The 13,612-nt window shown below is 42.6% G+C and overlaps 1 protein-coding gene across 5 annotated transcripts in view; it reads left to right on the top strand.

Moving 5' to 3' along the window:
• amph (amphiphysin) overlaps window positions 1-13,612 on the top strand; it is a 222,572-nt gene that overhangs the window by 122,867 nt on the left and 86,093 nt on the right. For all 5 annotated transcript variants that reach the window (XM_072571182.1, XM_072571180.1, XM_072571181.1 and 2 more), the window contains exons 8-9: window positions 4,399-4,474; window positions 13,233-13,315. In XM_072571182.1, the coding sequence (XP_072427283.1) occupies window positions 4,399-4,474; window positions 13,233-13,315 (159 nt within the window). The remainder of the gene's footprint in view (window positions 1-4,398; window positions 4,475-13,232; window positions 13,316-13,612) is intronic.

A 13,612-nucleotide genomic window follows, 5' to 3' on the forward strand; every position in this document is an offset into this window, starting at 1 on the left:
AATCCACTTCCACCACTCTACACGACAGTGCACTCCAAATCTTAATCAATTCTCTGAGTAAAGAGGTTTCTCCTCACCTCACTCTTCAATCTCTTGATGATAATCTTGCAATTGTGACCCCTAGTTACCGACATACCAACTAGTGGAAACAAAATATCCTTTTTTACCCTGTCAAAATTATTTATAATTATGAACACCCCATTGAGGTCACCTCTTAATTTTCTCTGCTCCAAGGGGAATAAGTCCAATTTCTCTTAACCTTTCCTTGTATCTAAAATCCTTCATTTCTGGTATCATTCTCGTAAATCTCCCCTGTACTCTCTCCAAGGTTTTAACATCCTTTCTTAGATAAGTTGCCCACAACTAAACACAATACTCCAAATGTGGTCTGACCAATGATTTGTAGGGCATGGTATCATTTCCTTGCCTTTATAATCTACACTTCCACTTATAAACCCAAGGATCCTATAAGCCTTCTTAGCAACTGTTTCAGTTTGACTGGTCTCTTTCAGAGAATAATGCACATGAAGGCCAAGATCCCTCTGCTCCCCTCAAGGTTGTACCATTCAGCCTGTATTGTCTCTCCATGTTTCTTCTAACAAAATGCAATACGTTCCATTTCTCTACATCGAATTCATCTACTGGGCTCATTTGGCCAACTTGTCAATGTCCCTTTGAAGTGACTCGGCATCATGCTGACAATTCACTATTCTCCCGAGCTTAAAATCATCTGCAAATTTAGTGTTTTTGCCCTCAACATCCATCTCCAAATCATTTATATAAATCAAAATGCAAGGGACCCAACACCTTCCCAACAACTGAGAGAATACCACTTTCAACTCATCCTTGATCCTAATTATATTTTGCTGGATTTAGTCTTTCCGTCTTTTTACTTTCACATGACAGCTGTTCATCAATCTGCCATTCACTCCTCCATCTTTTATTTCTTTACTTGTTCCACTGCTTTTGATCATTCATGATTCAGACTTTTTTCGTTCAATCTCTGCTGCCTTTCGACGGATCACAATACTTGCCTTTGTTCTGTGTTCTACCCAACCTCCTCTCACTTACATAAAACCAGTTATAATTACAATTTTCCTATTTTAATGAAAAGGGTATCGATCTGAAACATTAACAATGTTTCTTTCGCCACAGGAACTGATATGCCGAGTTATTTCCACTGCGGCTGGTTATTATTACGTTATTCAATCTCCTTCTATCAAGCCTTGAGATGCCTATATTTCCCCTAAGCTTGCTGTATCAAAAAATCTTTCTCCAAATTAAAAAAGTGATAGAAGAAATAGGATAAATTTGGAAAGGAAAATCATTGATCTCCATGTCTGACTTCACAGCATTGGGTTTGAATTTTAATCAAGAGTGTGGTGCTGGAAAAGCACAGCCAGTCAGACAGCATCCGAGGAGCAGGAGAATTGATGTTTCAGGCATAAGCCTTTCATCAGGAATGAAGGGCTTTTGCCCAAAACGTCAATTCTCCTGCTCCTCAGATGCTGCCTGGCCTGCAATACTTTTCCAGCATCACATTCTTGACTCTGATCTCTGCAGTCCTCACTTTCTCCGAGTTGAATTTTAACCCCCGGGATGGGTTGGCAGGGGATATTAAATTGGGCATCAGTCACAGAGGTAACATTCTGGGCACCTACCTGCCTGCTCCCTCCACCCCAACCACAGTCTTACTTGCTTTGGTGGAGACTTGATGGTCATTGGGATTTAACCCACGAGTGGTCAGAGGCCGGAGCCAAGTGTAAAGCTCAGTAGCATTCATTGCTCAGGCTGGTGACAGGCAAGCAGATGGAATTTTACTTCCCAGAAAACCTGGGCTCAGTGGAGGTCCCATCAGCTCCCAGCACCTGCATTTCCCTTCCACCCCCAAACACTGTAGCCTCAGAAATGGCCACCTCGACCTGTGATGCTGCGAGGTCTAGAAAAATACTGACCAACTGTTTTAACAGCAGCTTTCAGAGGCGGAACCTCCCTTCTGATGCAGCAGATGTAACACCCTGAGCCAGTTAAAGACCCCTTCACTGCAGTCAAAACCCTGGAGCTCCCTTGCTAGCACAATTGTGGATGGACATACACCCCAGAGACTGGAGTGCTTCAAGCAGGCAGTGCCCAACCACCTTCTAAATAGGAGATGGACAATAAATGTTGACCAAACCAGCAACAACCACAGCCCGTGAAGGAATAAACATATTTCAATAGCTGTGAGCCAGGAATGAATGAATAAATCAATCAATCAGGGTAGAGCAGTGGATGTTGACTGCATGGATTTTAGTATGGCTTTTGACAAGGTCCCTTATGGTAGACTCATCCAGAAGATTAAGATGCATAGGATCCATGGTGATTTGGCTGCATGGATTCAGAATTTGCTTGCCTGTAGAAGGCAGAGGATAGTGGCAGAGGGTGTTTTTCAGGTGAGAGGTCTGTAACTAGTGGTGTTCCATAGGAATCCATACTGGGACCTCTGCTGTTTGTGGTACACATAAATGACTTGGATGAAAATGTAGTATGAATGACTTAGTAGGTTTGCAGACAATGTGAGGAACAGTGGAGTTGTGGATAGTGTAGAAGGTTGTCAAAGGATACAGCAGGATGTAGATCAGATGCAGATATGGGTGGAGAAATGGCAGATGGAGTTTAATCCAAGTAACAGTGAGCTGCTGCACTTTGGGAGATCAAATGTTAAGGAAAAGTATACAATTAATGGCAGCACCCTGAACACCATTGAGGTACAGAGGGATCTTGGGGTTCAAGCCCATTGCTCTCTGAAAGTGGCCACTCAAGTAGATAGGGTGGCGAAGAAGGCATATGGTATGCTTGCCTTTATTGATCAGGGAATTGAACACCAAAGTAAGGATGTCTTTTGCAGCTTTATGAGTGTTTGGTTCGGCAACACTTAGAGTATTGCATTCAATTCTGGTTGCCACATTACAAGAAGGACATGGAGGCTTTGGAGATGGTGAAGAAGAGGTTTACCAGGATGCTGCCTGAAATAGATTAGCTGTAAGGAGAGGCTAGGAAAACTCAGGTTGTTCTCTCTGGAGCAGCAGAGGCTGAGGGGAGACTTGATAGAAGTCTATAAAATTATGAGGTGCACAGGTAGGATTAATGGTCAGAATCTTTTTCCCAGAGATGAAATGCCCTGAAACATCGACTTTCCTACTCTTCGGGTGCTGTCTGACTTGCTGTGCTTTTCCAGCGCCACACTTTTCAACATATGAATATGCAAGGAATGGAGGGACATGAACCAAGGGCAGGCAGAAAGAATTTGTTTAAGTTAGCGTCATGTTTGGCACAACATCGTGGGCTGAAGGGCCCATTCCTCAGCTGTACACCTCTACGGTCTATGAATGAACGAATGACTTTTATTGTCATGTGTAATTTAATGTGAATAAAACAGTAAGATGCAGTGAAAAGTTTTTCGACTGTCGACATGATATGCCATCAGTTTGAATAACTTAAGAATAAAAAATAAAGAAAGCTATATCCTAAAGAGAGTCTATCAGTCCTGATCCAGCTCAACATCAATGACATCTGTGCCCCCATCCCTCCACCACCCCCTCACCACCATCTACACCAGACTCAACCAATGCTGAAGTGGCCACTCTACAGGCGCCATCTTTTGCTGCTGGGCCATTCTCCTCCGCCACTGCATTGTGTCACCTGCACTGGATCCACCAATGAGAAAGTCACATCACTCGCCGCTGGGCCCACCTCGTCATTGGCGCCGTGATGACCCTCTGCCACTGCTGTGCCACCGCCAGTGCCAGACCCAACCATGGTCGAAGTTGCCAATCCTCAGACTCCATCTTTCGCCACTGGGCCTCCCTCTGTACAGGCCTGTAGTGACTGGGAAATCTCCAGACTCAAAAGAAGATCAGGATCTTGTTTCAAAACAATTTATTGAAATGAAAGTCGTAAAAGACTCAAGATGTTAGTTTCAGAAAAAAACAGGTTCACCCAAATTAAAGTAAAATACTACAGATGCTGGAGATTTGAAATGAAAACAGAAAGTCCTCAGCAAGTCTGGCAGCACCTGTGGAGACAGAAACAGAGTTAACCTTCCGAGGCAAGTGGGACTTTTCTTCTTCCGTTCTATTTCTCTCTACACAGACACTGCTTGACCTACTGAGTCTCTTCAGCACCTGTTTTTATTAGAGCACGTTCAACCCTGGGTGGGAGTGAGGTGGTGGGGGAATCCAGCCACAGTATTAAAGCCAGCTCTCAGAGCACATGCAAAGGCCTGTCTTTGGAATGTTAAAACCAATATTAACAGTTTGTTCCATATTGAAAATCATTTGGTGTGGTCTAATGTACAACTTTATGTGCAATTGAAACAAGAAGGTGAGCTTCACTGACCATTTGTGATTTCTTTCGCAGCCGGGTTGGTTTCTATGTCAGCACCTTCAGAAACATCAGCTGTATAGAGTCAAAATTTCACAAGGAGATTGCAGTGGTGAGTAGATTTTTGCCTCAGAAACACTGGGGGTGACATGGGTACTGAAAGAGCTGTGTAGTGCTCAGCTTTTTGTTAGTGTGACAGATATTAACAGTTTGTTTATTCAGTCTGTCTTACCCATTGAGGTCACATGGAGGCTGATGCAACCAAGACATGTTTTGAAATATGGAAGAAAGTTTCATCCTTTGTCCCTCCATTTACTTGTTGAGCTTGCCCTCTGCCACTATTATGGAAACGATTCAACAGAGAGAGAAAGAGAGAACAAGAGCAGTCTGACCCACCATCAGCAGTATAAGAAAGCTGAACAGTGCTGATGCATAGAGAGGTTATCATGCCCTCTATTTTAATTTTCATTTGACTAATATGTTATAATGTGATTTGGAGATACCAGAGTTGGACTGGGATGTACAAAGTTAAAAACTCACATAACACCAGGTTATAGTCCAACAGGTTTAATTGGAAGCACTAGCTTTCGGAGCGCTGCTCCTACATCAACCACCTGATGAAGGAGTGATGCTCTGAAAGCTAGTGCTTTCAAGTAAACCTGTTGGACTGTAACCTGGTGTTGTATTATAATGTGATTTGAGTTCAGAAGTAGGCATGTCTTACTGAATTAATACATGGCCTTGGTAAGAGCATGCCTGGGGTATTGCATGCAGTTTTGGTCTCCCTACCTAAGAGAAGATATACTTGTCATTGAGGGAGTGCACAACAAGGTTCACTTGGCTGATACCAGAAAATGGCAGGCATATCCTATGAGAGAGAGATTCTTCCACTGAGTCGGTATTTGTTAGAGTTTAGAAGATTGAGAAGTAATCTGATTGAAATGTATAACATTCTAACAGGGCTAGATGCAGGGAAGATGTTTCCCCTGGTTGGCAATCTAGAACCAGGGACACAGTCAGGATATAATAGAGTGAGCCATTAGGACTGAGATGAAGAAACATTTCTACATTCAGAAGGTGACCAACCCAAGGAATTCACCACCACAGAAGCTGTGGATGTCAGGTCACTGAGTATATTCAAGTGAGCAATTGATACACGTTTAGATATTAAAGGAGAATACAGAGAAGGCAGGAATGGGGCATTGTGTTGAGAATTAGCCAGGATCATGTTGAATGGAGAAGCAGGCTTACAATTTTGAAATGGCCACCTGCTGTTCCTCATCTCTTTATACATAAGATTCTGTTTTTTCATTCCCTAATCCTGTCTCCGATGACGTCTCCTAGCAGAGCGCTTTAGGGAACATCTCCGGGACACCCGCACCAATCAACCACACCACCCTGTGGCCCAACATTTCAACTCCCCCTCCCATTTTGCCGAGGACATGGAGGTCCTGGGCCTCCTTCACTGCTGCTCCCTCACCATCAGACGCCTGGAGGAAGAATGCCTCATCTTCCGCCTTGGAACACTTCAACCCCAGGGCATCAATGTGGACTTCAACAGTTTCCTCATTTCCCCTTCCCCCACCTCACCCCAGTTCCAAACTTCCAGTTCAGCACTGCCCCCATGACTTGTCCTACCTGCCTATCTTCTTTTCCACCTATCCACTCCACCCTCCTCCCTGACCTATCGCCTTCATCCCCTCCCCACTCACCTATTGTACTCTATGCTACTTTCTCCCCACCCCCACCCTCCTCTAGCTTATCTCTCCACCCTTCAGGCTCTCAGCCTTTATTCCTGATGAAGGGCTTTTGCCCGAAACATCAATTTTACTGCTCCTCGGATGCTGCCTGAACTGCTGTGCTCTTCCAGCACCACTAATCCAGTACCATGTTCCACAGTCTCGGCCTTAGCAGGCCATGATAGAAGATGTCTTTGACCTTGTTTGTAAGCAGCAATCACAGGACTTCTAGAAGCCACAGTGTGGGGTTTGTTTGGTGGTTTGTTGGATGGTGAAGTTAGAGCTGGTGATATTACCTGAAATGAGCTAATGACATGTAATTGCACCTCAAATGAGGAGCAGGTAGCTGCTTGGACAACCTGAAATTGCTCTTAATATATTCAGAAGTGGTGACTGCTTGCACATGTTTCTTATGGTCATGGGCAATGGTATTTGATTGCTACAGTTAGTACCCAGGAAAATTTGGATGATGTGAGTAGTGGGGACTAGAGCTTTGATTAATTCATCTCATTGTGTTGAGGACACAATCGGTTGTGTAACTGTTACAATAGCAACTTGCAACTTGTAAATGATGTGTTCGTTTTTGAAGACCTGGTTTAATGCAGCTAGGCAATTAATTGAATGTGGACATTGTTAATCTACTCATTCAAGCTTGTAGCAGCAATGTGGTCATTTTAGATGTTAATAATGTACCACACAAATGAGATTTCTCTGCCATTAGAGGGGGCTATAGCAACAGGTTCTTCTTGGGGAAATTCTGCACTTTCACAATGGAGATTCCTGTTTCAATTGGGACATGTCCAGTTCATGCAGATTATACTGTAATTGGGTTAAAGTGCAAGGCTGGTAAAATTGCAGGATTCTTTTGATTATAGGATCAAATGTACCTTTTTAAATTTGAACATAGTAAACGGTAACTATATACAGGCCAAGATGTTACATCTGCAACAAAGCTGCTAGAAGAAACCATTTCTTAGTGGTAATTGATTTTCCATCATTGTGACCTTAAAGACGTTTATAAAATCATGAAGGGGATAGATAGGGTGAATAAGCAAGGTCTTTTTCCCAGGGTAGGGAAGTCCAAAACTAGGGGGCACAGTTTGAAGTGACAGGAGAAAGATTTAAAAGAGATCTGAGCAGCATCATTTCCAAACAGAGGGTGTATAGAAAGAGCTGCCAGAGAAAGTGATGGAGGCTGGTACAATTACTGCATTTAAAAGGTATTTGGATGAGTACATGAATAGGAAGCATTTAGGGGGATCTGGGCCAAATGCTGGCAAATGGGATTAGATTGATTTAGGATATCAGTTCAGCATGGGCAAGTTGGACCGAAGGGTTTGTTTCCACGTGGTCCAACTCTATGACTCTTTGGCTTCCCAAGGATGATGTGCACTATATTTAATTTATGCATTCACATTAACTCTTTATACATATACACATATGAATTAGGAGCAGAAGCTCACTCAGGATCTCAACCTTGTTCTACCATACAATAAGATCATGGCTGATTTTGTTACTTTACATTTCTGCCTACCTAAGTTAACCTTTCACCTCCTTGCTAACTGTCCACCTCTGCCTTAAAAAATAATCAAAGGCTGTGCTTCCACTATCTTTTCTGGAAAAGAATTCCAAAGACTCAATGACTCTCCAAAAAAAAATGTTCACTTCAACCCTGTCTGGCTCCCTTCCTTTTTTAAATAGTGACTTCTATTCTAGACTCTGTAGTGGTAATGAAGTCAGCCAGGTGGACCTCACAGAATATGAGTTCCCTGACTGGGCTGTTCTGGATATCAGGTAAGAACAGGAATGTCAGACATTCCTGAGAGTGGATCTGAGGAAGCTGGATCAGTTTCAAGGACTCTCCATGTGTAAATAAAGAGTGACTTTATAACAGGATACCAGTCTCTTTCTCAGAGGCTGATGAATCTGTACTACATAGTGCTGATGAGACTGGGTCACTAAGTATATTCAAGGCTGTGATTGACAGATTTATAGTCATTAAGATTATAGGATAAATTAAAAAGTGGAGTTGGAGATTATTGGATGATCTCATTGAATGGCAGACGATACTTGGTGACAGATTGGTCTACTTGTGCTCTAAAGACTTATGATCTTAAGGTCCAATAGGAAACATTCTTTCCACATCTATACTATCAAAGACCCTCAGGATCTTATATGTTTCAATCAAGTCACTCTTACTCTTCTTAACTCCAGCAGATACAAGACTAGCCATTGCAACCTTTTCCTCTTAGGATAATCTGCCCATCCCAGATATTCACCTAGTAAACCTCCTCCCAACGTTTTCCAATGAATTTACATTCTCTCTTAAGTAAGGTCTAACTAATACTGTACACAGTACTCCAAATATGGTTTCACGATGCCCTGTATAACTGCAGCATAACCACCCCTCCTGCCTTTGTATACAACTCCCCTTTGCAATAAAAGGTAATATTCAAAGAGCTTTCCATTTACTTGCTGTACATCCTTCATCCTTTTTTTTCAATTCATGCATCAGAATGTCCAAATCCCTCTGCATCTCAGAGCTCTACAATTGCTCACCATTTCAGTAGCATGATTCTTTTTCAACCTTTCTGCAAAAATGGACAATTGCACTTTTTCCCACATTACACACCATTTGCCAAATCTTTGCCCACTCACTTATCGCATCTATATTACTTTATGGTACATAGGGCAGGTAGGAGAGAGTTCAATGGAGAGTCAAAGCTAATATTGGGCTGAGAACCCAATGATGCTAGCGATCTGAAGGAGTGATCCTGCATGAATTTTCTGCTGGGCGTGGGGCTTTGGAGGGAAGCAGGGAGTCTGAGACTTGGCTCAACAACTCCAATGGACATCCAGGAAATGTGCTTCCTAATCTGAAAAGATTCTGCAGACCAGTGATTGTATTAGATTTACTTGGGTCACTCCTAGCCACAATATGACTGTTGCAATTGGTTGATTCCATGTGGATGTCCTGAATACATTAGCAATGTCAATTCTGTCATTGGATTGTGAGACTTAAATTAGATCCATGGTTAACTGCAACTGAAATTGTGACCAGCTTTAACATCAGTGAAGCTAATAAGATTTGTGTTGTTAATCTTACTCCATAACTAACTTATAAATGGACACACAACCTTATTCTCAATCAAAAACCATATTTCTGAAGTAGAAAACAGTATGTTGTGGGGTGGCATGGTGGCTCAGTGGTTAGCATTGCTGCCAAACAGCACAAGGGACCTGGGTTCAATTCCAGCCTCAGCTGACTGTCTGTGTGGAGTTTGCACGTTCTCCCTGTACCTGTGTGGGTTTCCTCTCACAATTCAAAGATGTGCAGGTCAGGTGAATTGGCCATGCTAAATTGCCCAGAGTATGAGATACATTAGTCAGAGGGAAATAGGTCTGGGTGGGTTACTTTTTGGAGGGTTGGGCTGAAGGGCCTGTTTCCACACTGTAGGGAATCCAATCAAATCATTGGCAAAATAGAGATGAGTAATAAATATTTATTAAAATGTTGATTTTCTTGATATCCATAAAGCAACAGGGTCAGGTGGAATATCTATAACATATTGGAAGATACTGAATGGGAGGTTGGCAGCAGAAGCACTTTAGCTTAACTGTGTATTAACTCAAGCTGAGAGTGTGGTGCTGGAAAAGCACAGAAGGTCAGGCAGCCCACGAGGAACAGGAAAATTGACGTTTTAGGCAAAAGCCTTTCATCGGGAATGAGGCAGGGAGCCTCGAGGTGGAGAGGGGAGGGGGTTCTGGGGAGAAGGTAGCTGAGAGTGCAATAGGTGGATGGAGGTGGAGGTAATGATGAGAGGTCAGAGAGGAGGGTGGAGCGGATTGATGGGAAGGTAGATTGATAAGTGGGGCAAGTCATGAGGGTGGCGCTAAGCTGGAAAATTGGAACTAGGGCAAGGTGGGGTGAGGGGAAATGAGGAAACTAATGAAATCCACATTGATGCCATGGGTTTGGAGGGTCCCGAAGCGAAAGATGAGATGTTGTTCCTCCAGGCATCGGGTAGTAAGGAAGTGGCGATGGAAGAGGCCCACGACCTGCATGTCCTCAGGAGAGTGGGAGGGGGAGTTGGAGTGGTTGGCCACAGGATAGTGGGGTTGGTTGGTGTGGGAGTCCCAAAGATGTTCTCTGAAACGAGACCGCATCGGGAGCAATGAATACAGTAAATGACATGTGTGGAAATGCAGGTGATACTTTGATGGATGTGGAAGGCTCCTTTGGGGCCTTGGATGGAGGTGAGGTGGGAGGTGTGGGCGCAGGTTTTGCAATTCCTGCAGTGGCAGGGGAAGGTACCGGGAGGGGAGGGTGGGTTGTTAGGGGGCTTGGACTTGACGGGGTAGTCACAGAGGGAACGGTTTTTATGGAAAGCTGATAGGGGTGGGAATGGAAATATATCTCTGATGGTGGTGTCCATTTGTAGGTGGCTGAAATGGCGGAGGATGATGCGATGTGTACAGAGGTTGGTGGGTGGAAGGCAAAGACCAGGGGATTTCTGATTTTTATTTTATTTTTATTTTTATTCAACCAGATCCCTGGCTTGTTTCTCCCAACAATCAGTCAGTTAGCTGCCTGTATGCTGCTAAAGGCTGGGGGGTGTGGTGAGTTGTGGTCTCGCAGTCATGCTGAGTAAGCATAAGGTCTGTGGCTGTAATAACTACAGGAACATGGTCGAGTTAGTCAAGTCCCACAATGCTTCACATCTCATCAGTAGTATTCCATTTTATAACATACAGCATAATATGTGGCTATATGTAGCCATAGTCGAACCAAATTATGGGCTTTGCCCATTCTGTAACACTGCTTTTATTACTAAATATCTTTTTTTTTAAAATCCTTTCTTGTTAACCTCTGTAATTGTTTGTATTTATTTAAGAAATGTTTTTCGTCTGTCTCCATTTGCAAAGCAGCCCAACAGAAATGTTATATTAACTGTGACTGTTTTTCTAAAAATATATTTTATTCATAAACTTTGCAATTATGAATGGGCAAAGTTCGCTTTACATAAGGCTCAAAGCAATTCAGTTTATTCCAGTGCTGTGTGCTACTCACTACAGTTAACATTAATATTTGCAGGATTCATTACATGGCAAACGTATCGCCAGAGGTGTTCTGTGGCTGAAAAGCTAGAAATGGTGGCCTTTCCCTACAGGTGTTGGTACTTTGGGACAGCATTTGTATGAAATGACCAGTCTGCATACCCTCTGGTATTCTTGGCCATACCTATTGTGGTCTCCAGTGTGGGAGAGGGGTTGCAAACACATTCATATCAAGTTGTCAAGTGACGCATAGCATTCAGAGCTTGGCAAAGAACACAATAATGAGTGACAGAATCCATATCTAACATTTATTGAATTTGTTGATTCCTCACATCAATATGAAAGCGCCTGGCTAAAAGCACTGGCTGAGAGCGCTGTATCATATCACACCTTTTTTTTTATTTCAGGTGAAACCCAGTGAGGTCACTACCGACTATCCTCTGCATTCTGTGTTCCTTTGAGCATCGTTGTGTTAATTCTGGTGGATGGGGGTGGGAAGGAAACTTGGCTGGGGCCCTTTGGCATGTGCCTCATTGGCCTGTACATGAATCCACTTCTCACACCATTATCCTCAGTCTCCCAGCCAATTCCTGGCTAACATTTCTGACAATCAATGACCTTGAATAAAGAAGTTCTTTGTAATATCTTTTCCAGTAACTTGTTTTTTTCTGATACATTCTATTTCCTTCACCTATTATCAGGTAAAATTCTGGGTTTGTCATTAAATCACCAGTCAATGAAGGTAAGCATGCAGGTTCAGCAGGTTGTGAAGAAAGCTAATAGCATGCTGGCCTTCATAACAAGAGGGATTGAGTATAGAAGCAAAGAGGTTCTTCTGCAGCTGTACAGGGGCCTGGTGAGACTGCACCTGGAATGATGTGTGCAGTGCTGGTCTCCAAATTTGAGGAAAGATATTCTGGCTATTGAGGGAGTGCAGCGTAGGTTCACGAGGTCAATTCCTGGAATGGCGGGACTATCTTATGTTGAAAGATTGGAGTGACTGGGCTTGTATACCCTTGAGTTTAGAAGACTAAGAGGGGATCTGATTGAGACGTGTAAGATTATTAAAGGATTGGACACTCTGGAGGCAGGAAACATGTTTCTGCTGATGGGTGAGCCCCTTAAAAATAAGGGATAGGCCATTTAGGACAGAGATGGGGAGAAACTTCTTCACCCAGAGAGTGGTGGGTGTGTGGAATGCTCTGTCCCAGAGGCAGTGGAGGCCCAGTCTCTGGATTCATTTAAGAAAGAGTTGGATAGAACTCTCAAGGATAGTGGAATCAAGGGTTATGGAGATAAGGCAGGAACAGGATACTGATTGAGGATGATCAGCCATGATCGTAATGAATGGTGGTGCAGGCTGGAAGCGCAGAATGGCCTACTCCTGCACCTATTGTCTATTGTCTATCATTTGGACACCGTAATGAAGTTCCTCTCAATGTGTTCTCTGCTGATCTCTCTGATATTTCCTCATATCTCACATCCTTTGTGCTTGGAAATATTATTGAATATTTAATGGATCATTATTCATCATCATTCCAAGAAACTTTGTCCTGTTTCTCACTACTTGTATAGAGTTCAACTTAAAGAACAGTATAAATTATTCACCATGAAAAAAATATTGAAAATTTTAAGAAGTAAAACCTTCAAGTAAGTCATGATGTGAGACTGATACAAAGCTTTGTAAGACTGGAGTGTGTGTATCAGGGATTTTACCAGTGAATATATCTAATTCCTGGCTCACATCATTCATGGACCCACTGATCTCTATTCCATGATATACTCTCCTGTCGCACAATGCACGACGACCTAAAGTCTTAATTTTTTAAATCTCTTTTTCTGTGGTTTAAAGAGGAATCCTTTATAATATGAATGGTATTTTCACTTAATTAACTGAATAATAAATGAGCTTCTACAGTGAGTAAGCATTTTGTAGCAATTATACACTGATGTTTCCTTGTGTTATTCCTTGATGGAAAATTTTGAGAATCTGGAACCAAGAATGCCTGTTCATGACACTTTATGAGTTTAATTGGACATACCATGTCATTTTTGTTCCTTTCTGTTTTCTAGCTCTGTCACAAACTCTATGAAATTATGAGTAAACTCGGAGAGCAGCATGCTGATAAAGCATTTAGTATCCAAGGTGCACCCAGGTATCGTATGTATTGAAAACTTAAATCCATCAAAGCCTCTGTTTTAGATAAATTTGTACTACCTTCTTGACAAACTTACAGGCCAATTTTACATTCAGAGGTTCCCTATGAAAGTTGATTTTGTAAATCTGGAGGAGGGTACCTTTACTACAACCCTAGCACCCAACAGAAATTGGTTGGATCAGGCCAACCTTCAGCATTTCACCTACTCAATTTTACTTTTCAATTATCGTTAAATTTTTTACTCACACTACCCCTACTACTAGTCATTTTCTTCGCTAAATACCACTGAGGGAG

The sequence above is a fragment of the Chiloscyllium punctatum genome, chromosome 5 (assembly GCF_047496795.1).
Source record: "Chiloscyllium punctatum isolate Juve2018m chromosome 5, sChiPun1.3, whole genome shotgun sequence".
Taxonomy (NCBI): Eukaryota; Metazoa; Chordata; class Chondrichthyes; order Orectolobiformes; family Hemiscylliidae; genus Chiloscyllium; species Chiloscyllium punctatum.